The following is a 27164-nucleotide window of genomic DNA, read 5'->3' as shown; positions in this document are numbered from 1 at the left end:
TATAGGTTCTGTCACCATTTAAATTTAGTAAATACTTGTGGGACATTTACACTCTATACTTTTTACTTTTGTGAATGTATAGCAATACTATTCACTGTCTTAGTATATTCTGGCACTATGTTTTTCTTCACGATTTCTATTTACCCGCCTTCCGCGATGGTTCAATCCAACACCAGTCATACATCAATATTTATATTGTGTGAACTACGAGCAAATATTAATTTAACGCAGTTTCTTAGAGAAGCCGAACCCAAATATTAGACTTCATCTTCGGTTGTCATCTTGACCTTTATACAGTGCGGCGGTAAGTTGTTTGAGAGCTTACAGGTACCTACTAATTAAATAGAACCATAAATATATATATATAACTATAACTGGGGATTGGCTTGGAATTTCAATGTTTTTAAAAATGGGTGATAATTTTATACGATAACTTGATACTCAAGACTTGTATTGAATATACTGTCGGAAATCGAAATCTAAGTATTTTTTTTCTTGATTTTGATATTTTATTATGTTTTAAAAATGTTGTTGTTGCGTAGGTACTTTTATTTTTATTACCTGAAATAATATCTCAACTATCTTGATAAATAATCAAAAAATACTTTTGATAGTTGATACCTAACTTAATATTAAAACTCAGACCAACTAAGAATAAAATTTGGCTCGAGAAAACTATTTTACAAACCCTCAAATTTGTTTCATCCTGGATATATATATATATATATATATATTAGTTGTTTTTTTAGAATATTAATGCATGCTTTGTAAATATCTGCAATGCAGATGTTTAATTAATTAGGTAATGTTTTTCATATAAAACAAATGTATATAGCTTTTTATCTAATAATTTTATTTTATTTTTAAAAATGTCTATATTATGTCTTCAAAATCAATATCATTGTAAATATTTTTCTTTATAACTACTAACAAGGATTTCTGTTATTAATATGAACAGCCCACTGTCCCTGCTGTCGCAAATAATTGTGATAAGTCCTGATATCCTGTGAACATAGTTTGCCACTGAACATAATGTTACTAATTAGTGGTCACTTATATACTTTACGTATAGATAATATTATATATTATAATCCTCTTAATTAATAAACAGAATATTTATGACACATAAATATTACGGTTATTTTGGCAAATGCAGAGTATTAAGATCTATACTTTTTTGCAAACATGTGATCCTTGATGTTAAACTTCAATATTATATTTATTTTTTTTTTGTAGAATCGATCAATATGTTAGTTCTACTAAGTTCTTATAATATTTCTTAATTTAATATTCTTTGACACTTTAAGAGCATAATATTATGTTCAATATGATATAATGTCGTTAAAATAATACGTCATCAAGAAAATTTTTTTAGAATTAATTTTCAGCACAGCAAAATGTCAAATTTTCTTTTAATAATTTAGTATAATAAAAAAATTATAAACCTTATATTGTTTATAAGTATACTTTAACGACTACTAAACATATAAAATGTTCAATTGTTCTTTTAGCCATGCTGCACTGTTATAATACTTTTGTTTATACTTTACCTATCGCTGTATTATTTTTTTTTATATACAGATCTGTTCAATAAATATTAAAAAAAAATAGAACTATATAGCGGGCGTCCGCTTATAGTTTGGAGATTGATTGCATGTTTTGTATTTTTTTCATATGTAATTTAAATGATATCGTTCGCTATTTGAATATTATAATAACTATTTTGATAGTAATCATTTATTTACCATTTTTTTCTGACAAAAACAATAAATATTATGGTTTGAAGACAAAAATTTAATTTAAATATTTATACTCATTATTAAAACAAATACTAAAAGAGACAGATTTACTCGAATCTGTTAAAATGTTAGATAGTAAATATAAAGTAAAGTAAAATAAAATTATAAATTGGAAAATTATACACAAGTATTGAAAATAATATTGATCCGTATAATTTATGAGTGAAATATACAAAAAACATAAAAAAAAGATTTTCAATATGTCGTAAAAACCTAGAATTTATTACAAACTGAATATTTTATTTTAAATACCAATCTACCATATAACATTAAATATCTAGAGAGAGAAATCAATCAATTTGAAAGAAATTATATATTCGAAAAAGGATAGTAGTAAGCTGCAATGACTGTTTTCTAAATTATATAATGATAATCTTTAAATTTTTTAGTAGAAAAAATAGATGGCATAATTTTATAATAAGTAGGAATAATTTTACTTTAACAAATGTTGCCTTTTTTTTTATATTTATTGGTTTTTGGGTCTAGTTAAATTACCACATACCATTGGGTGAACAATTATGGCAATTACAATTTATAAATTCATGGGCTTGATTAATCGCGACTAAAAAATATTTTAAAAAAACAATTGCCACATTATAGGAAAACAAATATATACTATATATCAGGGGTGGCCAGCATGAATAGGTTCGCGGGTCACATAGATAAATACAATGATACCAAGAGCCAACATTTTTATAGACACATTTTATATAATTTAATAATTTTTATAAGTTAATACCTAAAAATTAAAATTTATAATAATATTAAGTAAATGTTGATTTTGTAAATAAGACGCGAGCATCATCTGACAATGACGCGAGAGGGCACATTAAATGACTCGCGAGCCACAAGTTGACCGCCTATGCTATGTATCTATCTCAAGGCTTCCCATGAACATACGGTAATATAACGATGTTCAATATTATTGTCTACGCATTTGTAATACCCACCGGCCACCAATATTTATTTGATACTTATATAAAATACTAAATGTTAGTTTACATATAGAAACAGTGGGGGACTATAGCCCTCTCTTAACCACTTTTTCTTGACCACACCACTGTTATACGTTATATTATAAGTAGAATTTTTTTATTAGAGGAAATTTGAGCATAAGTGCGAGATTGATATTTGATACGACGCTTTTACGCACTTACGCTTACTTATTTAATTATAATTATAAAATCCCACTACAGACGACTAATTCATTATGGTATACTTTACTTTTACACATCTAACAAACTCACTGAGAATTAGCAATTTTTCTAGAAATAAAAAAAAATCAATCTACGAGTATAAACAATACATACAAAGTATTTCTATAATGTTTCTCCAGAGCTGGGAACTTCTAGCATTTGCATTTTGCAAAGCCAAATCTGTAGTTTTATGTTGCATATTTTTACGTATTACCTATAGTAATTGGTAATATTTAATTTTTGATGCATATTTCCCTTTTTTTGGCTATTTTCGTACATTTTTTTTAATTGACATTTACAAAAATACCAATCAGTTTTTATACCATTTAATTATCTGAGAAACTCTATACGCATTGCCTTATTGGGGTAACGGATTGATTGAGTATTTGAGAGTTTACGCGGTACCGGTTTAGACGTTATGTCCGTGACTTATTTCATCGTTCCTATTTCAGATGCTTTTTTATATTATTTATCAATTGAACAATTTTTTCGTGCATATTTTAGTGTTTTGAACTGCATAAGTCCCTGTATATTTTGTGTCTATATAATATTGTTATGTCCCCTCCTCTGCTTATCACACGCATTGAATGACCAATGCTAGAGGGAGTGAGAGACTCTTAAGAGATATAGAATAAACGAATAATGGTGGAGTTCCGTGAGTCGTAAAAACACAAATAATATTATTACGACGCACTACGAGTTGTATAAACGCGTCGTAATAATAAATAATAATACGTAATAATACGGTGTTTCGTCGTCGGACGATTCGACAGTCGTTTTCGGTGTTCACCCAAGGCGACGACGAGTGAACGTCGCCGATGCGATGCGCACACCGGTTCCGTGAACGCATACCAACGCGGCCCCCGCGGCATCCGTACGCCACGAACCAACTCCACGCGTACCACGTGACAATCATTTGCTCGAATCGCGCGCAGTACCAGCCAATCTCCAATCTCGATCACGGCGGTCGTACGGTAAACAAAAACACGTGGACCGACGACGACAACAACAACAACAACAACAATAAAAACTAAGTAACGTACTGTGGCGGGGGCGGTGGCGAGCAGTAGACGGCAGCTGCTGTCTCGGCGGTGCCGGAGAAGACTACAGCGCCGAGTAGGTCGGATTTTATTATTATTATTATTATTATTATTAATAATAATAAAATAAAATTATAGTCGTACGACGACATTGCGCGATTGGCGGTCGACGGGATGTGTGCGGGCGAAAACGAACGAGAACGTCGTCGGACGGCGACACCTAAACACGGAAAACGAAGACTGCGGTTCGTAATGTTTTTGTAATCGTATTAAAAAAAATTAAATACGGACAAGTCATTGTGCGGCGCACGCACCGCGCGCATGTACCCGAGTACGCCGAAGATAAGCTGGCCTAACGTTTATTCCGTTGCCGACCGTTACGCCACCGCGCCGTATTAATATCGGTTAAACCGTCGTCGGTCGACCGCGATAACGAGCGCAAACGCCGCGTGTCTAATAAGCGGTTCGAACTTCGAGGTTCGAGCCAGCCACGTTCCGGACAGTATTCCACACGGTCGTGACAATGAGCGCGCACGAGGCCGGCCGGCCGTCCGTCCGATGACGACGACGACGACGACGACCGAATCGCCAACGATAATAGCAATAATCGATCGCGTAAAAGCCGTCGCCGCCGAAAACCTTACCGACAATACCGACCGACCGATCGACCGACCGTTAGCCGACCGGTCAACCAACAGCTACCGCCATGGTCCTGTGTTTTGGTAAGCGTGTTATAAATTTATAATATTTTGTAATACGATTCGTTACGATAAATAATATTGTAAAAATTATATAATTTTTGACGTGTGTCATTATGTTAATATAATAAATAATAATGTATGTTGTGCGGACGACGCGAGCATGTCGTCGTTGTCGTCGTTGTTATGTAAACCGACGGCGGCGGTGGCAGAGATTTCACGCGAAAGATGTCGTAGTGTGATTTTTGTTTTGTTTTGTTTTTTTTTTTTTTTTTTTGCTAACCGTCTACACCTACGACGTAATAATTGTCGATTTCGATTGATTTTTGAATTTGTCGCTCTGAAGTCGATTGGCTTGAGATGTTGGTTTTTTTTCGACGTTACAGTCGGGTACCGATTTAACGGGTATTACGCAATGTTTGAATGATTTATGTGTTTCGTATGATCGTATGGTATAAATTACCTACGTCGGACAATATATTATTATTTGTTTTTAAATTATTTTTATGTAAATCATAATACATCATAGCTTCTGAAGTTTCCACGATGACGTGTTTCCTTGTGTTGTGCGGGTATAGTACCTGTGTAACAAAATACATATACAATACGTACAATATTTTTAACTGTTCAGCCATCCGACAGATTAACGAAATAATTATTGTACTTGATCTTTTCTATTCTGTAGGTCATTACACGTTCTATTTATTACATTCTGAGCTCTTAATACTTATACATACTCCGCGGTTATACATAGTCCACTTAGTATTATGTAAAAGTGTACGGGTGCACGCGCGGGTATATTGTACTCGAATAATACTATATAATACGTAGTCATGACTTGTGAGTAATTACGACTAGATTCTCAATTAACTTATCAATGTTGTAAACTGTACCAATTACTCGTAATTTCATAAGTGTTAATGGTTATTTTTATTAGCTATTGACTGCTACCGTAGACATTATTGACAAAACATATCAAAATGCAATTTATAATGCGCAAAAGTAAACAAATCATAAATGTACGAATATACCTAATAAATTTATGGAAAGTGATTTTGGATAGTAAAGTAAACAAATTTTTAATATTATACATACATTTGCAATTTATTGACTCATAAAATGCTAATAAGTCTTTTTATGAATTTATTGTTAAACATTAATGTTTAAGTACCTATTTACAAAAATGTTGTTGACATGAAAAAAGTTTAAACCATAATAATAGTGTTTGTTTATCGTCTTAACATTTTATAAAATTTTATATAACATAAATAACATAATCAATTTTTATTAAACAAAATATATGCTATAATATTATAAAATATTAGTTAGTTAAACTTAAAGTTTTAACTGTTTACTCAAATCATTTTTTTTTGAATTTTTTTCAAATTAGAGAACTGTTAAAGTTAAACATATTATTGATTTTTAATATTATTTATTCTGACATTTTTTAATGTACTAAAATACTAAATAGTAAAATGTATACCATTACTATTTATTTAGGAACCTACGTTAGTTTACAGTGAGATACTACATGTTAGCTGCTGCTAAATACTAATATCATCATATGGTTAACACGTGTGATAAAGCTTAAATTAAATTCATGATGTGGGATTACACAGTATACAACATTAACATTTAATACTTATGTGCCTTCACAGTGATTAAGGATTATGATAATAATTTATTGAGCTTGAGTTAAAATAAAAGTCTTAGGAAATTTAAGACAAAACAAAACGTAATCAGATACCTAATAATTACAGATTATACAAAACAATAAAAAATATGTAACTCATATTATACCTAATGGATAAAATATGTGATTATAATAATAAGTTAATTACTAAAACATGTTAATTGTTTTGATGATCATCGATCATCCATAAATTATATTGTCTTAAGTAGAAAATCGAAAGTTAGGTTATCAAACAATATATTTGTGCATAATATTTATATTATTAAGTTATAATATATCTTCCAGTATCTATCTAATTCATTCACTATTGATTCAAGGTATAGTATTTTTTAATATTGTAAACGAATTATCTGATTTTTATACTATACGCTATACAATAACTACAATATATTTTGTAACCATGACTATGTTCAATTTTTAGTTTAAGGATAAATATAAAAAATATTTGGACATTTGTATTCAATAACTCAAGGTCTTGCAGTTTTTAATAAAATGCATTTTTTAATAACGCAATATGTATATAATGTCAAATGTGTATAGATTATTGGTAAAACTGTACTAAGTGATTTAAATATGAATTAATTTATCTTTGTTTATCCTTTTTTTTACATATATTAACCAAATGACAGATTATTTTTCAGACTTCTCTCTGAATAATTAATAAGCGCTTAATAAAACAATATCCTCGACAATATCATAATTTCAACTGTAATAATTCAAATACAACAAAAACATTTTTATGGCTCACCCATAGATCAAAGTCTATTTACACATTAATCATCATTACCTAATAGTTTAAAACAGAAGGCTAATAATTTGATTTATTGTTTTTATCTCAATTTTATATAATATGTATATAGATATATTATAGAGTATATTTTGTTGACAGAATCTACGAAATATTAATGCGTAGACTTTATATTTAATTAATCAATAACTCTACATAGTAAATATTGGCCATAAAACCATTATGAACGATTACGAATATCATAAACCACGTGTTCGGTATATCATTTATTCTAGTAGTTGTATTAATGATATAATCACAGCTTATTAGAATAATTAAATCATCATATTTTAGATTCTAAACAAAGCGATTTATGTATTGGTCTTACAATGATATGTGATATTTTTTTTTGTCTGACATAACCTTTAAAAGAGGTAAAAATGCTGCAATCTTAAAATTTTATCGTGGTTTTTATTAGCAAATAGTATACAATGGTCAATGAGTTTTCATTAAATTCAAATTTACAACATCTATTACAGTGACCTTCACAATCGATGAGGTACACTTTATAACCCAATATTCAACAGATTTCCCAGATTACTTCTAGTTAAGTTTTAAGCGAATTAAATTTATATACTCAGATAAATGTATTAATCTCAGGAATTAGAGTTCATCGAATTAAAAATACTATTCTATTGGCTATTTTTCAATTACATTGAATATATCTCAATTATCATAAGCAAGTATGTGAAATAATAAATTAATACAATATAATAGTATGTTTATTAGTAATTTAATTATACTTTGTCAATTGGCTAATGCTTAAAGTATATAATATGATATCAAGTCTAGCACCCAAAAAATACAAGACACTTAACAGATACTTTGAGTCAAAATAATGAGTTGTGGTTGTATGATACCCAATGAAAACAAAGAAAGAACTCTGTGAATGTGCTTCGTTTGGTTACTATAAATTTCATCGTTATATGCTCAAAACATTATATTACTTCACCTCGAACAACCGGCATGGTCGTAACAAATACACAATGGGAATTTGCGAGCTTGTAAAATGAAACGTGTTTTGGAGGAGAACTACTTTTCGCATTTCAATTATTATTATGTACGTATATACTATATACTGTACATAATATCTTAACATAACACCGTAACATATATAATACTATGTAGCACACTTGTGTGTGTATATATATATATAGTTGAATACGTTGGTAAAACATTGATATTTTATATAGGACATGGGCTAGTGAAACTTGGGTTTATTTATAGGTGGATTGAGAAAATAAAACAGTCTGGGGCAAATGGTTTTGGAATTGACAAAAATAAATTTCGACACTATTTCATTAGGCAATTATACATTTTTTTACTATAAGTTTATTTTGTAACTATCGAAACTTCATATAAACGGTTAATAATTTATAGCAATAAAACAGAAATTATTTTAATATCTAGAAATAAATTAATCACGAAGTTGTAATTTATATTTACCGGAAATAATAAAAACAATTACTTATAGATTTTCAAGGCCGTATAATTTAAGCTTCGAGAATCCAAAATTATTTAGTTGCTTAGACTATAGGTTTTTTCTCAAAAAATACATCTTAAATTTCATTTTCATTTTTTTAATTTAATTTTTTCTAATTAAATCAAATTTATTTAAAAAACTAGTAATTGGATATTCATTAAATTGAACTACGAACGTTTTAAAATGCCAATCTCACACGAGATCCCATAAACCTTTCTTTGGACATGACCTGATTATATATTTTTATCATATTTATGTATTTATCGTTAGACATTTTTTATTTATAATCATTGCTTATCAATCAAAATATTATAATAATAATTATAGTAATCATAGCTATATAGACTTCAAAGTACCTATGTATTTATACTACCTCGTTGTATTTGAAGAAAAAATAACGTATTACACTTACACGGTGTATTACATTCACTTTCGTCAAGTACCTATGTTTATTGTTTATTTATGCATACTTATATACATTATGCATTATACACACTATAGGTTCATATTTCGGTATTCGTATGAGTAACCATTGAAGAAAATCTGGATGTCTATATAAATGTGTAAAAATCTATTGTGTTATAAAAAAAATCAATTTTATTAATATTAACGGTTGGACGTTTAATGTGAATTGCAGTGCATATAACATACTTGAAGTCTAAAATAAATGAATAGTAGTCTACAAGTAATAGTATTTATCTTAAATTCTAGTATTTATAATCAATAGTAGGCAACAGGTATGACTGTATAAGTATTAAGTATCACAAATATAAGGACTAAAAATAAGATTGAGTACTTTGAAACATTATACTTGAGATAGTGTAGTTCATATAGTATACGTAAATACGCAATAAAACCTTTAGGTTTATAGTATAAGTACCTAAATTCAGTGTGAGTAAAACATCCATATTACATTTTTTATCCCACTCATTTTTTTAAAGGAAACATTTTAAGTTATTAATTAGTAGTTGCAAAATAGTGTGTTAATATATATAATTTATAATATGACGTATTCGGTTGAATATTGTTGATTAAATCGTTAATGATTTTTATTTATTTGTAATTGAAATTTGATATTTTCTATTGAAATATACTATCTTTAAAAATAAAATAATTATACATAATTATAGGTTATAATTAAATTATTGATACTACAAAGTATAAAATCTGATGTTGCTCTAATTATAAGATTTTTTTTCAATAATTGAATCAATTAATAAATTCAACGAATTTCTGAAATAATTTCAAGATTATTTAATAGATAACCGTAATCAAAAGCCAATAGCCACTGACCATAAAGGTGGAACTGTAGAAAGTATACGATGTACAAAAAAAGGGAGATTTTCAAAAAGCATTTGTTTAATATACTATATTTATGACTTTATGAAGGATTTTTACTATGTGAAATTCTATTGACCTGCAAACATATCAATTTGTATTAAATATTATAACTATGAGGATGTTAACGCACTGTCTGTTTTCTTCTCTGGTCCAAGGCTCACATAGAAAAAACGTAGGTAGGTATACATGCAAAATTATTATTATTTTTTCATGATTTAAATCACTTTTTACAAAAATTATAGAGAGTAATATTTTTGAAGGTATGACATGTTGATAATTAATTTTTATTTAAATTTACAACAAAAAAATGTATTTTTAAAATCGTATACCAAGTTAAATAATAATAAAATATAAAACCAATGTGTGAAACTCTTAAAAATATTATCTACTATCATTTTTGTAATAAATAATTTTACATAAAAGTAATGAAAAATATTTTTATGTGAATACGTTTTATTCATGTTATGCGTGAGTCTGAAAGAAAACAAATGTTGCGCTGACATTCTCTTTTATCATTATTAGTGGAAAATTACCGGAATCCAGACCACAAACATACACCTTATGTCATTTATTTATATTAACATATATATTTACTCTAAACTATATTTGATTGAAGTAATATTATTGAAATAGTTATTTATAGTTAAAATATGTAATTTTGTCCAAATGTGTACCTACTTAAAATGCCTATTAAAAAAACATGCTCGTATATTTTTTAGATTTTTTGGTTTTGGTTTTTAGTATAAATCATTAAATATTTTATTAAATTTCAGATGAACTACTTATGAGACATTTTGTGTTGAATTGTCAAGCCTTATGCCTATAAAAATTGAACACTTAATACATTTGAATTGCGAAACAATTTTTAAATTTTCTTAGTATATAAATACGAATTCTGTTAAAATTTGAACTTCAAATGCTTATAAAAAGAATTTGTATTAAAGTATTTGAAATATTTCTACATATTCATAAGAACACCTTATGTTACATCTCATATTAAATTTCCAAGCTTTTTAATCGAGTGATATACTCGAAGTAAAAATAATTATTTATTTATCTGTAAATCATATATTTCATAAACTATAATTATATTTTGTTATATATTTTAGGTTGCTGTTCTCGTGGAGACTATTTACCAATAGATGATGGATCGCCATCTCATCACATTAACAATTTAGATGTAGAATACATTGACATAAAATGTGGATATTCTTATAACCTAGTGAAAAAAATAATATTTAATATAATTGCAATATGCATGGTTGGTGTACCTTACTTAGCCATTCATTGGTCAATAAAATTAAAATTATATCTACTTATGACTCCTAGTCCATTATCAACTTCCGACATTGTTCTCGTTACTGTAAGTATTTAAAGCAAACAAATTTTATCTATAGTAACTTACTTTAAAGTCAATTATTATAAAATTACACAATAATAGACATATTATAGTCTGTAATGTCTTAAGTATTCCATTCTGTTATATAATACTCGTATATAAAAACATTTTTTTATAAGCCAATACGTCTCATAGTAATTAAAACTACTTAAAAATAACATTTAATTTATTTATTTTTACAGTTAAAATGTAGTTTAATTACTATTCCTAGTAACTATTATTTTTTTTTTATTTTTTTTTTTTAATATTGTAAACATATTTAAAAAAAAAGTAACTAACTGAAAATTATCAGAAATTATCTTGTTAAAAAGGTTTTCAATTATCAACATTAGCATAAGACTTTAAATTTTTTTAAATTATTATTTTAATGATTATTAAAAATGTAAATAAAAATAGCTTTATTAGCATACTTGTTTATTTTAATGAATTATATAGTTTATATTTAAATATTATAAACTTAAACCATATTGCAGTAAAAATACGTCATTTAAAAGAAAAAATAGTTTTTCATTGGAATAGTTCTGTAATATTTATGAATATCGTACCTTGGTATTTTTAAATTTTGAGAAAAATCATAATGATTTGGTTTAACGGTATTTTTTTTCTTTTGCATTTATTCTTAATACTCTGGTAAAATATATTTAAAAGTTGCTATCGTAACATCTCTATAAATTAGAAGCATATAAAAATAATATATAACTATTTTTGTCACTTGGCGCTTTTGTAAAAAATATACATTAATTCTTACGTATTTAAAATAATATTTTAATATAAATAAAACTGATATTTTTACCGCAGATATTAGTAATTTAACGAAGTTATTATGTATAAGTGCATATATTATGTTTAGGTAGGAAATTCAAAATTTTAATAAAATATGAGATAAATATAACATTAATTATCTTAAAATGTATGTCATTGTGTTACTTGGCAACATTGCAGAATCGTGTAATTATATTTAAAACGCACAAACATAAACCAAAAGGGTTCTCGCGGAATAGTAATACGCACAAAATAGATAGGTAGGTACATACTTATAGATGTAAAATTTTAGCTTCCTTGCAACTCAATTTTGTATAAAATATTTGAGTAAAAAATCTTAATACTTTTATCACTATTGAAGTATTTTTTTTTAATAAATTATAAATTGTTTTAAATACAACTTTTGGGTATTGAATAAAAATTATATTAAATATTCTTGAACAATTAATAAATACAATACATTTTTAAATATTTTAGTTAGTATTTTCGACAATAATATTACCCCTCCATTATTGTATTTAAAATTTAATTTAGTTGTATCTATTAAATTACTAGTGTACTGAAAAGAATTAAATCACCGTGAAACGATAAATTTTTTTATCAATATTAAAATTGGTAAGTAACATATTTTAAACAACTACATTCAAGTAGATACACTGCAGTACATATCAAAGAAATGAATGCTCTTTAATACTCATTTTATATAATATTGAGGTAGTGCAGTAATGCAGTAATTAATATGATGTATAAGTATATTAAATTCATTACTGAATAATTGTCAGTTGATCTAAGTTTTGAAATAATGTATTAATCGCATCATAGTCTTAAACAAAATGGAAATTAATGTACCTACTAAATCTGCATATTATTATGCATTTATAAATTATTAGAAATTCGGTCATGTGGCTTTAGGGAGAAAAAACTATAGTTAAATCTGTTGTTTACACATTATTATATAATGATTATTTTATTCTTCAATGAATAACCAGTCGGTTAGTTTAATAATATCCAGTTTTCCTCCACTGATCAACGCCCTTTTTATTCTTTTTACCCACTTGTCGGGGTTTCTTTAAAGACACCCGTGGAATGTGTAAATGAGCTACTTGAGTCTTCTCACCAAGTTTAATGGACGCCATGAAAGAGACGTGTTCTTTCAAAAAACCTGTATATAGTAATGTATTGTATTTAGGTGTATATAGTATATACTGAACATAATATAATAAACAGATCATTATTTTTTAATATTACTGCCGTTATACATATCGTATCTTATACTAATATAAATTATTACTTGCATGGCTATATTTTTTTAATTTTTATATAAATTATAAAAAATTGTATTTAATTTCATTATTTATATTATATTAAATACATAGTTGAGTTTCGATTATGTGAGGAAGCTCCGTTTTTTAATTCATGTCATCAACTTTAAAGATTACAACAATTAGTCATTATTCGTTATCATTTTTATAGTTGAAAATATTTTATTTTAAGATAAATTTAAATAAATAAATATAATACTATATTATATTTACGTGAAAATATAACATCATATAGATATCACCTAACTAGTGTCATATCTACTGTATCGTTACCACTCTGTGATTTTGGCTATCAACTACTTTTTAAAATATTTATATTTTTATCACCCTGAAAGGCGGAAGATAATAAGTATTGAAAATACTAAGAATAATAATTTTTATTATATCAAATATTTTTATTACTGATTTGACCATTTAGTAAAATTTTATTAAAGCAGGTATAGGTACCAAAGATTTTTTTGTGTTTTATTACATCACTCAAACATGTATGGTACTTTTCCCTTTTTATTTGTATAAATATGACTATATAAATATATTATAAATTACATATATAGGTTCATTTAAATTAAAAATAATTTAAACATTATAATATAAACAACATCATATGCTCATTATCTAGCATTTTAACACGGAAATTGACTTTAATCAGTTGATTCCGCGACAAGATTACTGAAATATTATGTATGGATTTTTGAATTAATTATTAAACTGATTTTATTGCGTATTTTTGTATAATGTTTAAAAATATTGAAATAATAACAAGTAACCACAAACCTATTATGCTAATTAACAATTTTTTTTAATTTACGATTATCTATGCATACATGTTGTGTATTTTAAAATTCCATTCAGAATTAGACAAAATCATGTACAAAAAGGTTTTATACGGCACGTATAATACGTTTTATATCGTATAAAACCAATATTTTATTTCTATTATCATAAGTTAATAAACAAAATGTAACAATTTATTGAACACTCCATATTTCATAATATTTTATTACCTTTTATAATCTGTTGTATTTTTTACCAATAATTACCACTAATAACCTGTAAAACTACTTCAATTGTAAAAAAAAAGTGAAACAAATTGCTCTGTTAGTTATTTATCTCGTTATTTATTTATAATATTATATTACTTATTAAATTTTAAAATTATTATCCTTTTACATATAGTATAGTTTATAATTTTCAATATAATTGATAATTATTACTTATTAATTATAATTAATATTTAGTAATTAGTATTCAACCGCTGAGTTGACATTTTTTTCATAAATTTTAAGTGCATTATAGTTAAGTAATAGTTTTAATATATGCTATAAAATAGTTTTTGTGTTTTATCTTAAACTATTACTGTATACGTATAATATGTATAAAACGTAAATCTCTAGGGATATATATCAATTATTATATATTTGATTATAATACGTTCCAACCCACAGTGGAGGTACTACCAAAAAAAAATTCCTTTGCGTAGAGTAAAGTTTCACAAATAATATATTTGAATTTCTATTATTTATTTTTTACAAATTTTTAAAAACTTTTAAATAAACTTAATTACTTTTTAGCAAAATCAAATATAATTGTGAATATTAATATACCTTAAAAAAATAACATAAAATTATGATGATCTATTTTCCGAATTTATAAGTTATTAAATCTCTTAAATCTTGTACATTGCTTTGTTTTGGATTATGGTTTTAAAATGGAAATAAATAAGAGACGTACTGTGTTACAACTAAATAAGCAAAATTTAGTTAATGAAATTAAATCTACACACATAAAAAAAATAATAATATTAAAATACTTACTTGTTTAAAAATGTTCAAAATAAATTATATTTATTATGTGCAAAATAAATAATAATGAATATGACAATATGAATAATATAATATGATTTTGTGCATTTTATAAATGTCTTGCTTTACCATATTTTATTTAAATTAAAAAATGTTCATGTAAATTAAGTAAAATGACAATTTATAAATATTTAAATATAAATTATTTGTGATTTAAAATAAGTATATTATACAATATATAAGGCTATATATTATCTAGTTGTTTAATCTCGAACATTTAATATATCATGACCTACGCCGTGTAGTATCAGTATTTAAATAAAACATATATTATTAAAAAATATATAAATTATAAATAAAACAGCTTACTAATAACTAAACTATTTATTAATTTATTTATTTATAAATAAATAAATTATATATTAAAAAAGATCAAAAAAAGTTATAAATTTATTTTGTTCCAATCAAATTTACGTAAGTGCTAAGATAAATATAAAAAACCAATAAAAATATAATATTAATATAAAAATAAAAACTGTTATTTAAAACTTGATTATTATTACGAAACAAATTATTAGTATCTTGAGTTAAAATAATTGTATTAAGATATTGATATATCATTTTGTCAATATAGCATTCCAATATATAATTATTTCAGATTTTATAATATTTAAATATCGTAGAATTCATTTAACATCGAAACAGTGATTTTTCTGAAAATATTATCACTAAAACTCTATATAAATGTAATCAATTTCAAAATTATATTTAACTCAAAATTGGATTGGTTTTTTGCTTCAACTTCATTATACTATTTATGTTGATACATTTTTATTATTTATAGGACGCGAATAATAGCGATGCCATATACGATGTACAAATTTCAACAATAAAAGACTCAAACGGAAAAAGAAAAACCGTAAGATATTTTAAACATCAATTACTTAAATATATATGGGATGAGAATGAAAATGTATTCAAATTTCTACAAGGTCTTGATAATGGAACAACTACACTATCAAATTTGTTAGAAAAGTGTCATGGTCTCACATCTGATGAATATCTAAACCAGTACGTATAACACGAATCTACCTAAATAAATTAGGTTTATTTAGTTTTCATAATATTTTAATTTAAGAACTATTCAACTTAACAATTTTTTAACAGTTTTCAAAATCTTAATTTGATGTTATATCATAAAATATTTAATTACATATTTCTATGAATATATTGAACTATAAATAAATTAGTCACGATTGATCGCCCACATCCAACTAAGTACATTTCATATAAATAAACATGATTTTAATTCTAAAATCCTGTGATTTATTATTAATTGTCGTAAGATTAATTATTCGCAGAACATGACGTATAATATGTACATGTATTCTATTGGGACTATAACGTTTCTATGAAATAATTTATTTTATTCTATTAATTATTATGTATGTGTTTTGTGTTTATTTTGAATGGAAATTTGATAATAAATTTTGAAAAATTGATAAATTAATTAATGGTAGTACATATTTTTTGGTGTTTACAACGCTAATTTTTCACATCATTAATGTAACGTCAAAAAAATCGGTATTAATTACTATTTATTTTAATAAAAAAATAATACAGTATTTTATAGTATACTTTTTATGCATATTTATTATTATAAAAATATTCAATACCTATATAAACATCGATGGAGACCCTATAAATGCATAATATATAATCTTATAACAGGCATTAAAATACTTAAATACCAAATATTATATACATCAACTATTAAGGCCTAAGGATAATACCTAAAATTGGATAACTACAATTGGATATCAACTTAAACCAAATTACTAATATTAACCATGGTTAATACTTTATATTCTATAAAGGAATAAAAAAATTATGAATCATGAGTTACAAGTGATTCCCAAACCATTAAAACATTTTTTGATCAATTTTGATTAATATTTTTCATGATAGGTAAGTGATACTAGTAATAGGTAATAACTGTTATAGTATATTTTATTGGAACAATAATTATTTTAAATTTGACATTTCAACACATGTTATTATACAATGTTTTTTGTAGCCATTTTAAAGCATAAATATATATATTATTTTTAAATTTAATTTTTATTTAGGTTAGAGCTTTTTGGCAAGAATGAAGTGATTGTAGAAGTATATTCTTACTGGAAATTATTTTTTGCTGAAGTGTTGAATCCATTTTACGTCTTCCAAATATTTAGCATATGTCTATGGTTTTTTGATGACTATGAATACTATGCTTTATGCGTATTAGTTAGTTCAGCTTTTTCTATTGGGACTTCATTATATCAACTGAAATCGGTTTGGATATTTTATATTTCCTTATAGACTATTGTCGAATTTTGTGTTATCCAAACTATAATAAAATAATAAGATATATTCGATTAAAATGTATTTATTATCTACACCATTTTTTTTATAAAGCGTGGGGCATAGTTTTAAAAAATGGTCACTAAACTTTGGATATAATTACTAAATATTTTTTTAAATAATATTGTACATTTTTTTTACATTTAACATTTACTTCAACATATGCGATTTACATAGATAAAACTTACCATGAGTAAACATGTTAATTAATATTTTTTTTAACTAATTTTTCGGATATTTTTTTTTTTTATTTCATTTTTCAGTATATTTTTTATTCCGATACCATACACACATATAATATATAGTACATATTATATATTTGTCCATGCTGCCGTCATAATATCTTACATTTTTTCATACTCGCGTAACTACTAATGCATCGGTGGCTTTTAGCCAGGATTTACTTTGTATTTTCCTTCCACAAAAAGACTGATAACTTTTTGTATAGGGGATGCTTAACTTAAGATTTCTAGCAAATTGTTTGTGCTGTGAGTATAAAACATTTTAGATTACTAGTACAATCTTCATACAAATCATAGTTTTAATACTTGGTTAATGGTTATGTCTTATATTATGGCATACATTCACAAAACACTGAAAGCATTTTATTATTTTCCTGGAAATTCGGAAAGGGCTGTAGTCCCTTTCAACCTTCTTTGCTATACCACTGAATTATATGAATAATGAATATATTATTCTTCTGTATTTCTTCAATATTTACAAACAAATACTGCCCACTTTAAATTTTGTGTGACCCTATTAACAAGTTCTAAATGTTAAAATCGAGGTTAAATTTCTTTATCAATAAAATTTCTTTAATTTAAACATATATATCAAAATCATAATAAATCATATTTTTGCATACAATAATATATTATGATTTATTTACTATAAATTTATTAAGTATATATCATTTCAAATCTAGTTCCTCTGAACTTGATTATTATTTATAAATTTTGCTTTAAATTTTAAATTGATTATACAAATCTTGTATCCTAATATTTTAGCTTCTACATGTCTTTTATAATTTATCTCAAATAATTAGCCACTTTGAATAATAAATATGTCGAATATATCTGTTCATAGTTTGGATTCTACAAATTTTCAACGATAAATTAAAATTTATACTAAATACCAAATGAATATTTTACAGCAAAGTCAATCACTTAAAGAAACTGTAGATACTTATAATAATGATATTTATACTGTCCTAAGAAGAGACGAAGGTGAGTTTATTTAATAATTAAGTATATAGGTTGTATTTTGTATATATATATAAATTCTAATTTTAACTTTTTCCAATAACTTTAGCACACGATACAGTATAATTTATAAGAGTTTTATTAGTTCAGGATATAAAATAATATATTTGTACTGTACTAAGGATGATCAATTAATAAAAAAAATTAAAATTAAATTTTAGTAATTGTGTAATAATTTTTTATTCATATTAAATATTTATTTTGTTATTTATAAAATAAATCTATAACATAGCAAATGTCAGAATTATGGTCTTTTACCAATTGATATTAGTTAATTCTAAGATATACAAATAAATTTAGTCTACACATAGTAATATTTTCAAAATATTTTGGCTCTTTTTATGTTATTTATAAGCATAAAAAATGTTCAATTTTATTTAGTTTTTTCAATCATTGTCGATAAAAAAGTGTTCAGTTTAAATAAAAAAGCTTGAAATTTTAATACTAGATTCCTTATAAATTATATCTATTTAAACATATTAAAAATACGTTTGCACAAATGTTTTTTTATAAGCATTTGAAGTTCAAATTATAACGAAATTACATATTTAAACGAATAACAACGATGTTACTTATTTCGTTATAATTTAAAAACATTATTTGTGAAGATTTAAAATGTTTACGTATATTATGAATTTTACTATACGTAATGACATTTTCAAAATATATAGATTAATTGTAAGGTATTATCTTTTCATAAATCATTTCAGCTTTTTTACACTATTTTTTAGTATAATTATATTGGCTCAAAAGTTAATTACAATGATTTATTATGGTATAAACAGTATAAATATAGATAGATATACTATTATAAAATTAAATATTAATAATATAAATGTAATGTTTTCGGTTAAGTTAATCTTTCGGTAAAACTTAAATCAAACTTTATCGGGTCTATACCAAAAATATACTATCAGTAAAAATAACTTAAAAAGCTGTAAAAAAAAAAAAAAAAATATTTTTTCATGAAATATAATTTATTTATAAAATAGTGGTATGACATCTCTGATTAAAATTGTTTTTTATATAAAATGATATATCATTAATTTCAAATTTAACACACCCATACAGTAACAAGGGCTGTCTCGAGAGAAAAATCATTGGCTTGACTCATTAGTTTGCTAACTTTAAAAAAATGTTCTCGCTCCGCTCGAATTACTATTAACATATTATATCTCATAAACATAAGTATACTTACATATAAATATTTATTATTTACCTAATAGCCACAAACGACTTAGATATTTTTTGGTATCAGTACCTACCTAGTTAACACATAACGGTAAGTACATGAGGTTAAATAAAATTAAAACTTATATACAATTTTTGAAATTGAATTCTTTGTTTCATATAAGACTATTTGTGTAGCTATTTTACTTACATTGGTTTCGTGTAAAACATCGTTTTCAATACTCATCAGCATTAATGAGTCTAACCTATTGTCTATCATTGTTGACCTTAAATAACTTTTGATAATTTTAAGTTTACTAAACGTCCTTTCACTGATAGCAACACTAACAGGCACTGTTAATGCTAATCGACAAATACTATTAACCGATGGTAGGATATATTTTACTTCTTCACATTTTTCAATTTTTTATACTGATAAAAGTGGTTGAAAATGGTTTTTGAACTCAAATATTTGCATATTTTGTTTAATATTCCGAATTCAACTTGAATGGTTTTGATATCTTTGCACTTGACAAAATCACTGTTGGGAGGAAATATTAACATAATTAACACATACTATCTATACAATAGAGTTGTACCCTCTTACCCACCTTTTTTAAATTGAATTATAAAAATAATTAAAAACAAAATCTGAGTAAATTATGGAATAAAATTACAAAATTATTGGTACATTCAATAAACATTGTTATTGATTATTACATGTTCGAGTTGCTTAATTACTAATAGCATAAAAAATAGCATTAGACAATATTAAAAATTACTACAATAATGTAACATTTCTCTTAAACAAAGTGCAAACAATTTTATTATAATAATATATTATATAATTTTTAATAAACGTTACTATTATTTACCTAATCACTTAATTACCATTGTATCGTTAAATTATTGATAATAATTAAATAGGTACTAATAAATAATGATTATTTTATATTATTTTCTGTGTGTTATATTTAATAAATTAATTGATTAATATATTTCAATATTTTTTTTTATTTCTTTGTGTGTGTATAGAAAGTGTAAAAGTCAGAGCTCAATACTTAGTGCCTGGAGATGTAATTGTAATACCACCAGGTGGCTGCAATATTGCTTGTGATGCTTTATTGTTATCTGGTAATTGTATTGTCGACGAAAGTCTTTTAACAGGTTTGTATTAGCATTAGAATAAAATTATAAGCAGTATTAAAGTTGTTTAAAGTTACCTACCATAAATTTTCATAATAAATTGTTATACCTAAATTGAATAACACACATTGCATGGGATAAGTGTAATCTTAATAGATACTTACTTTAAACTGGTACAGATTTTATTAAAATTTATGTTCTAATGGTCATAATATCTAAGCTGAAAATATTATTTATTTAGGAGAAAGTGAGCCAATAACAAAAAGTCCTCCTTTGTCAATTGAAGAATTTTGTTATAGTAGTTCTTCACATAAACATCACACATTGTATTGTGGAACCAAGATTTTACAGTCAAGATTTTACTCTGGAGCTCAAGTATGGAAATCAATATGAATTATTTACTATTTGTTTACTTAACATGTACAGTGAAAATTTAATAAAATTAATTCAATTTATAGGTATTAGCTCTAGTGGTTAGGACTGGAAGTTCTACAGCTAAAGGGAATTTAATACGTTCAATTATGTTTCCAAAAGATATGGATTTTGAATTTTATTTGGACTCCATAAAATTTGTTTTAATCATGTTTATTGTCGCTACCGTTGGAATGCTTTACTGTGCCTATTTATACATGATAAGAGATGTAAGTATTTAAATTTCCAAGTAATTTAATGAGATAAATCACTAAATCAGTATACTATTAATATTAAATTACCTGTTCAATTTATTTTTATTTTATTAATATATTTACAAATATACATTTATGATATTATATACCTATTTTTTTAATTATTATTATTATTTTTTTTTTTTAATAGGCTTCTATTGAGTACATCGTCATAAGAAGTCTGGACATTTACACTGTGGTTGTTCCCCCTGCATTACCAGCTGCTATGACAATTGGTATTGTGCATTCTATGAAACGCCTGAAACGACTTAAAATATATTGCACAAGTCAATCCCGTATAAATGTTGCTGGTAAAATAAAGCTGGTTTGTTTTGATAAGGTAAATTTTATAAATAAACAATTAAAATTTATTCAATTATGGGCTGTTAATTTTGGTTATAACTATAACTTAGTTTTATTGTTAAATTAACATGTTATATTAAATTTAGATAAATTATATGAGAAAAAGTATAAAAATAATTAGGTTGAATTTCAGTAAGATTTTATAAAAATTTGGTAATTACAAAAATATTTAAATATTTTATTGTTTGTAAAAATATATCAAGTTTTCAAAAAACTTAATCCTTTTAAATCAAATGAAAAAAATAAATATCGAAGTAAAAGTTAATGTTAAATTAATAATATAAATACAATATTTTTTATCAAATTTAATATAATTAATAACTTTTTTAGTTGAAATAGGTATATATAATATAACTTGATACATCTAAGCTTTCTTCAACATTTTACTAAAAATAAAATAAATACAATCATTTTTGAAAATCTTTAGATAAGTAAACAAAGTATTGGGTTCAGATTCATTTTTTTAAGTGTAATTATTAATTTTCTAATTTTTTTTACTTAAATACACTATTTTTATATAATTCAATACCTACTTTTAAACGATACAAGTTAAATTATAACCTAGATATCCAATATCTATAATGTTGTTTTTTTTTAGACTGGCACATTAACTGAAGACGGATTGCACTTTTATGGACTATTGCCTCGTGATGATCTAAAATGTGTAACAAATATTTATGATAATTTAGTGAAAGATTTATCTCAAATAGATGTCAGGTCACCAATAATTGCTACAATGGCATCTTGTCATTCATTAACTCACATTCACGGATCACTGGCTGGAGATCCATTAGATTTGAGCATGTTTAATGCAACTGATTGGGTAAAAGAAAATAACTTATATAATTGAATAATGTTGTTCAATAAAAAACTAATTCATAATCTATACATAACGATTATTTTTATGTTTTAGGAATTGGAAGAGCCAGGAGCAGATAATTCAATGTATGATAACTTATTACCTCCCATAGTAAGACCGTCTAAAAAATTATATCTAGATGAAGTAAGAAAATATCAAAGTACTCATTTTTTTTCTAATTATTATTTATAACTATAACAAATATTGTAATTTAATAGTCGCCAATTGAAATCGGTATTGTACATCAATTTCCCTTTAATTCAAAAACACAGAGCATGTGTGTTATTGGTCAAGTGTTTGGTACTCGGGGTTACACAGCATACTGTAAAGGTGCTCCAGAAAAGATTATCCAAAGCTGCTTAAAAGAAACAAGTAATTTAAAAATAATTAATTTTTTCATTGTATTATATATTTAAATGTATTATTATTTTTTTTCTAGTTCCTACAAATATTTTTTCTGTTTTGGAAGAATTTGGTTCATCTGGGTACCGAGTATTAGCATTGGCATACAAAGATTTGCCAAAAAAAGTTAATTGGAAATCATTAAATCATATTAAATTAGAAAATGTAAATCATTTTATATCTCTGCTATTTATATCATACAACATTTGTGTAATAATAATAAATTTTAAAATATTTTTAAAGATTCAGTGTGATTTAAATTTTCTTGGATTTCTGGTTATGCAAAATAAACTTAAACCACAATCTTCTAATGTAATTCAACAATTGAGAACAGCAAATATAAAATGTGTCATGGTTACAGGTAAGCACAAACCTACAGTTAAGTAGATATAAAAATTGATCTTTATTTGCATTGCACTGTGTTGGATTAATTTATTAATTTCTAAGCAGTAGTTATAATAATTAAAACAATGCAAATTAAATTAATACATTTGATAAATGATGTTGAGTAAAACTTAGTACCTAGTTTACACAAAAATAGTTAAAATTTCTTTAGTATTTTTGTTTGCATGAAATTATAATTATTTATCATTTTTTTTTTTTTTTGGATACTTAAAATTTGACATAACATTGTAAGAACGGGTAGTCTTATATGGACATGATTTATTTTTTAATTTATTTATTCAATCGATTGTTTAAATTAGTATATTTTTAAATTTTTTTCATTTAATTTATTAGTATTCAATAAATATGATTTTTTTTTTTTAGGGGATAATTTATATACTGGAATAAGTGTAGCAAGAGAGTGTTCTATGATCCCATCTAATATCAATATTGCAGTACTAACAGCAACACCTAGTACTGAAATAAATAAAGCAGAAATCAAACTTGAGCCTACCTTGGGACATAGCTTTGATGTAATTACTTAAAATACAAAATACTTTATTTATTTTTATTAATTTCTTGTTAAAAATATGTAATGTATTTATTATAGATACAAGACGAAAAAGTATGTTATGCAATTGACGGGAGGTCATGGTCTGTTTTGGAATCAGATTTTCCAAATTGGTTACCTTATATTGTTTCTAAAGGTCTTGTGTTTGGACGAATGTTACCAGAACAAAAAATGAAACTTGTGGAATATTTTCAAAGTATGGGCTATGTGACAGCTATGTGTGGTGATGGAGCAAATGATGCTGGGGTATGATTTAATTTTTTATTGAATGAATATGAAAAATATTGATATAAATTATATTTATACTTTATAGGCATTAAAAGTTGCTCATGTTGGCATTTCACTTTCACAAGCTGAAGCTTCTATAGCAGCACCATTTACTTCTCAAATAACAAATATCTCATGTGTTACTAATGTAATACGAGAAGGACGATGTGCTCTGGTTACTAGTTTTGGAATATTTAAATATATGACATGCTACAGTTTAATACAATTTATTACATTAGTTTTACTTTATAGCGTAGGTACAATCACCATTATTTACAAAATTTAAAACTGGCATTTGATTATATGAAAATAATTTTTTTTTTTCTAATATTTTTAGAGAGGTATTATGTTGGGAAATTTTCAATTTTTATACTTTGATTTTGTTCTTACTACATCTTTAGCTATTGTAATGAGTGATATCGATCCTACTGATAAAGTTCATCCTCACCGTCCTTTGTCTAAAATTCTGACTGCAAAAAACTTAATACCACTATTTTTGCAATTGTTGGTTTGTGCTTTAATTCAAATAGGATCACTATACTACTTAAAATTACAAAATTGGTAAGTATTTTCATATTGTATTTTAATTTATAAAATCATTTTATTACATAATTTAACTGAAAATATTAATGAAAATGTATATTTAAAACTTAAAATATAATATTAATCACTTATAACATGGTAATAATTTTTATTAACCTTAAACATTTTTCCATGATAAATTATGTCAATGTCAATTTTTCACAGATTATTTATTAATGTAGGTAATTATTGAAATAATATATTTTGGACTTGGGTATTGTATATGGTGTATATATATATATATATATATATAATATATATATATATATATATATATTTATACAAAATACTGATAAATTTACTATTTATTTATTTTGTACACGAGGAAATTAAATTGACAATTAAAAGTTTTAATGACTTAGTCACTAATACTTAATAGGATTCAGTATTAATATATTTTGTTTCATTAACATCCAAAGTAAACATTATAGATGATATGGAAATAGTTAAACGGTTTAAAAACAATTTTCATTAAGTATGATTTTGAAAAATAATTTTTGTAAATGTTTAAAAATAATATTGAAATTAAGGTTTTTATGTTTCATATTATTAAAAATTATATGAAGCTTATTATATAACTTATTTTTAGTAGTTAATATTATCTTCCTATTCTATGACATAGGTAATATAATATGCATTAAGGGCCAAAATCAATTAAAAAAAAAAGGTTTCCTTGTTCTGAACTACCAAAGTAAAATGTCCAATGTTTTTTCTCAAGATACAACCATTATTGCTATATTTAATAAAAAAGAATTCTATTTTTTTATAGGTATGTGCCTACAAGTCCTGCATGGTCAGACGAAGACGTAATTTCATGTTGGGAAAATACTACATTGTTTTTAACCAGTTCATACCAGTACATTATTTTAGCATTTGTATTGAACAAGGGGTATCCTCATCGGAAACCGTTTTACCAAAATTGTAAATTTGTACTAAACATTTTATTCTTTTATTTCATTTATTTACTTGTATAATATATTTTTATAGTATTTTTCACAACTGTCATTGTGATATTGACTTTATTTACGCTGATGTTGCAAATCACAAGAAATTCTACGTTTACAGACATATTCGATATGGTCAATCTGAAAAATTCACCCCATGAAAAAGAACAGCGGCTTTTCCTAATTACTCTACTTTCTTTTCCTATTTTAAATCTTTACCTAGCTATCTATATCGAGGTAAATATTTATTTTTATTTAATACCATTAACTTTATTCTAAAAATATAATCATACAATAGTTTTAATTATATTGTTTTATTTTATTTTTCAAGGAGTTTGCCGAGTCGACTTTTATGAAAAAAATATTAAGCACCATTAAACAGAAAAAAAAGCCTAAAAATCCTTATAATCAGCTGATTGCTAGTCAGCCTAACATATTTATATAAAAAATTACAAAATATTATTTAGAGTGAATGCATTCTTTTTTGAAATGTTATTCTGTTTGATTATAGGTAATCTCAAATCAAATTGTCACCTATGTCCTACTTAAATCATACTAATTTAATTTTATGAGAAATGTTTAATTATTAAATATTGGATTATAAGTATTTTGATAATAAAACCATACAGTTTTATAATTTAAATTATTATTAATGGTATAGATACATAAAATACATATGTACAGAATACTTTCATATTATAAATTTGTATAATAAATTATAAATATAAATTTTATGTATGTATATGTAGTTGTATATAATATAGTTAATTAAATATCTGTACATCACAAGTAAAGTTATCTTAGTCCTTAGTCATAAAAATTGG

The 27164-nt window shown here is 24.8% G+C and overlaps 1 protein-coding gene across 2 annotated transcripts; it reads left to right on the top strand.

Moving 5' to 3' along the window:
• Positions 1 to 3790: 3790 nt before the first annotated feature.
• Positions 3791 to 26961, top strand: LOC112595610 (probable cation-transporting ATPase 13A3). 2 transcript variants are annotated; one of them, XM_025340877.1, is made up of 22 exons: positions 3795 to 4111; positions 4174 to 4757; positions 11147 to 11400; positions 16167 to 16393; positions 17452 to 17656; positions 18879 to 18951; positions 21193 to 21324; positions 21545 to 21678; positions 21762 to 21944; positions 22120 to 22308; positions 22930 to 23154; positions 23245 to 23334; positions 23409 to 23562; positions 23630 to 23757; positions 23836 to 23953; positions 24361 to 24509; positions 24587 to 24793; positions 24861 to 25067; positions 25152 to 25375; positions 26166 to 26317; positions 26384 to 26577; positions 26672 to 26961. In XM_025340877.1, the coding sequence occupies exons 2-22, from the start codon at positions 4742 to 4744 to the stop codon at positions 26783 to 26785; spliced, it is 3375 nt and encodes a 1124-aa protein (XP_025196662.1). In that variant the 5' UTR covers positions 3795 to 4111; positions 4174 to 4741; the 3' UTR covers positions 26786 to 26961. The 2 variants fall into 2 exon arrangements, with proteins under 2 accessions (XP_025196664.1, XP_025196662.1); XM_025340879.1 differs by lacking the exons at positions 26166 to 26317; positions 26384 to 26577; positions 26672 to 26961 and having other exon boundaries at positions 3791 to 4757; positions 24861 to 25071; positions 25152 to 25282.
• The last annotated feature ends 203 nt before the right edge of the window (positions 26962 to 27164 follow it).

The sequence above is a fragment of the Melanaphis sacchari genome, unplaced genomic scaffold (genome assembly GCF_002803265.2).
Source record: "Melanaphis sacchari strain LSU unplaced genomic scaffold, SCAv2.0 Contig28_pilon_pilon, whole genome shotgun sequence".
Lineage (NCBI taxonomy): Eukaryota > Metazoa > Arthropoda > Insecta > Hemiptera > Aphididae > Melanaphis > Melanaphis sacchari.
This window is presented reverse-complemented; position numbering and strand designations above follow the sequence as displayed.

Coding starts and splice junctions, on each gene's coding strand:
- LOC112595610 (XM_025340877.1), top strand. Junction 21,325..21,544: donor CGACGAAAGTCTTTTAACAG/GTTTGTATTAGC, acceptor TTATTTATTTAG/GAGAAAGTGAGCCAATAACA. Junction 23,954..24,360: donor AAAATGTGTCATGGTTACAG/GTAAGCACAAAC, acceptor TTTTTTTTTTAG/GGGATAATTTATATACTGGA.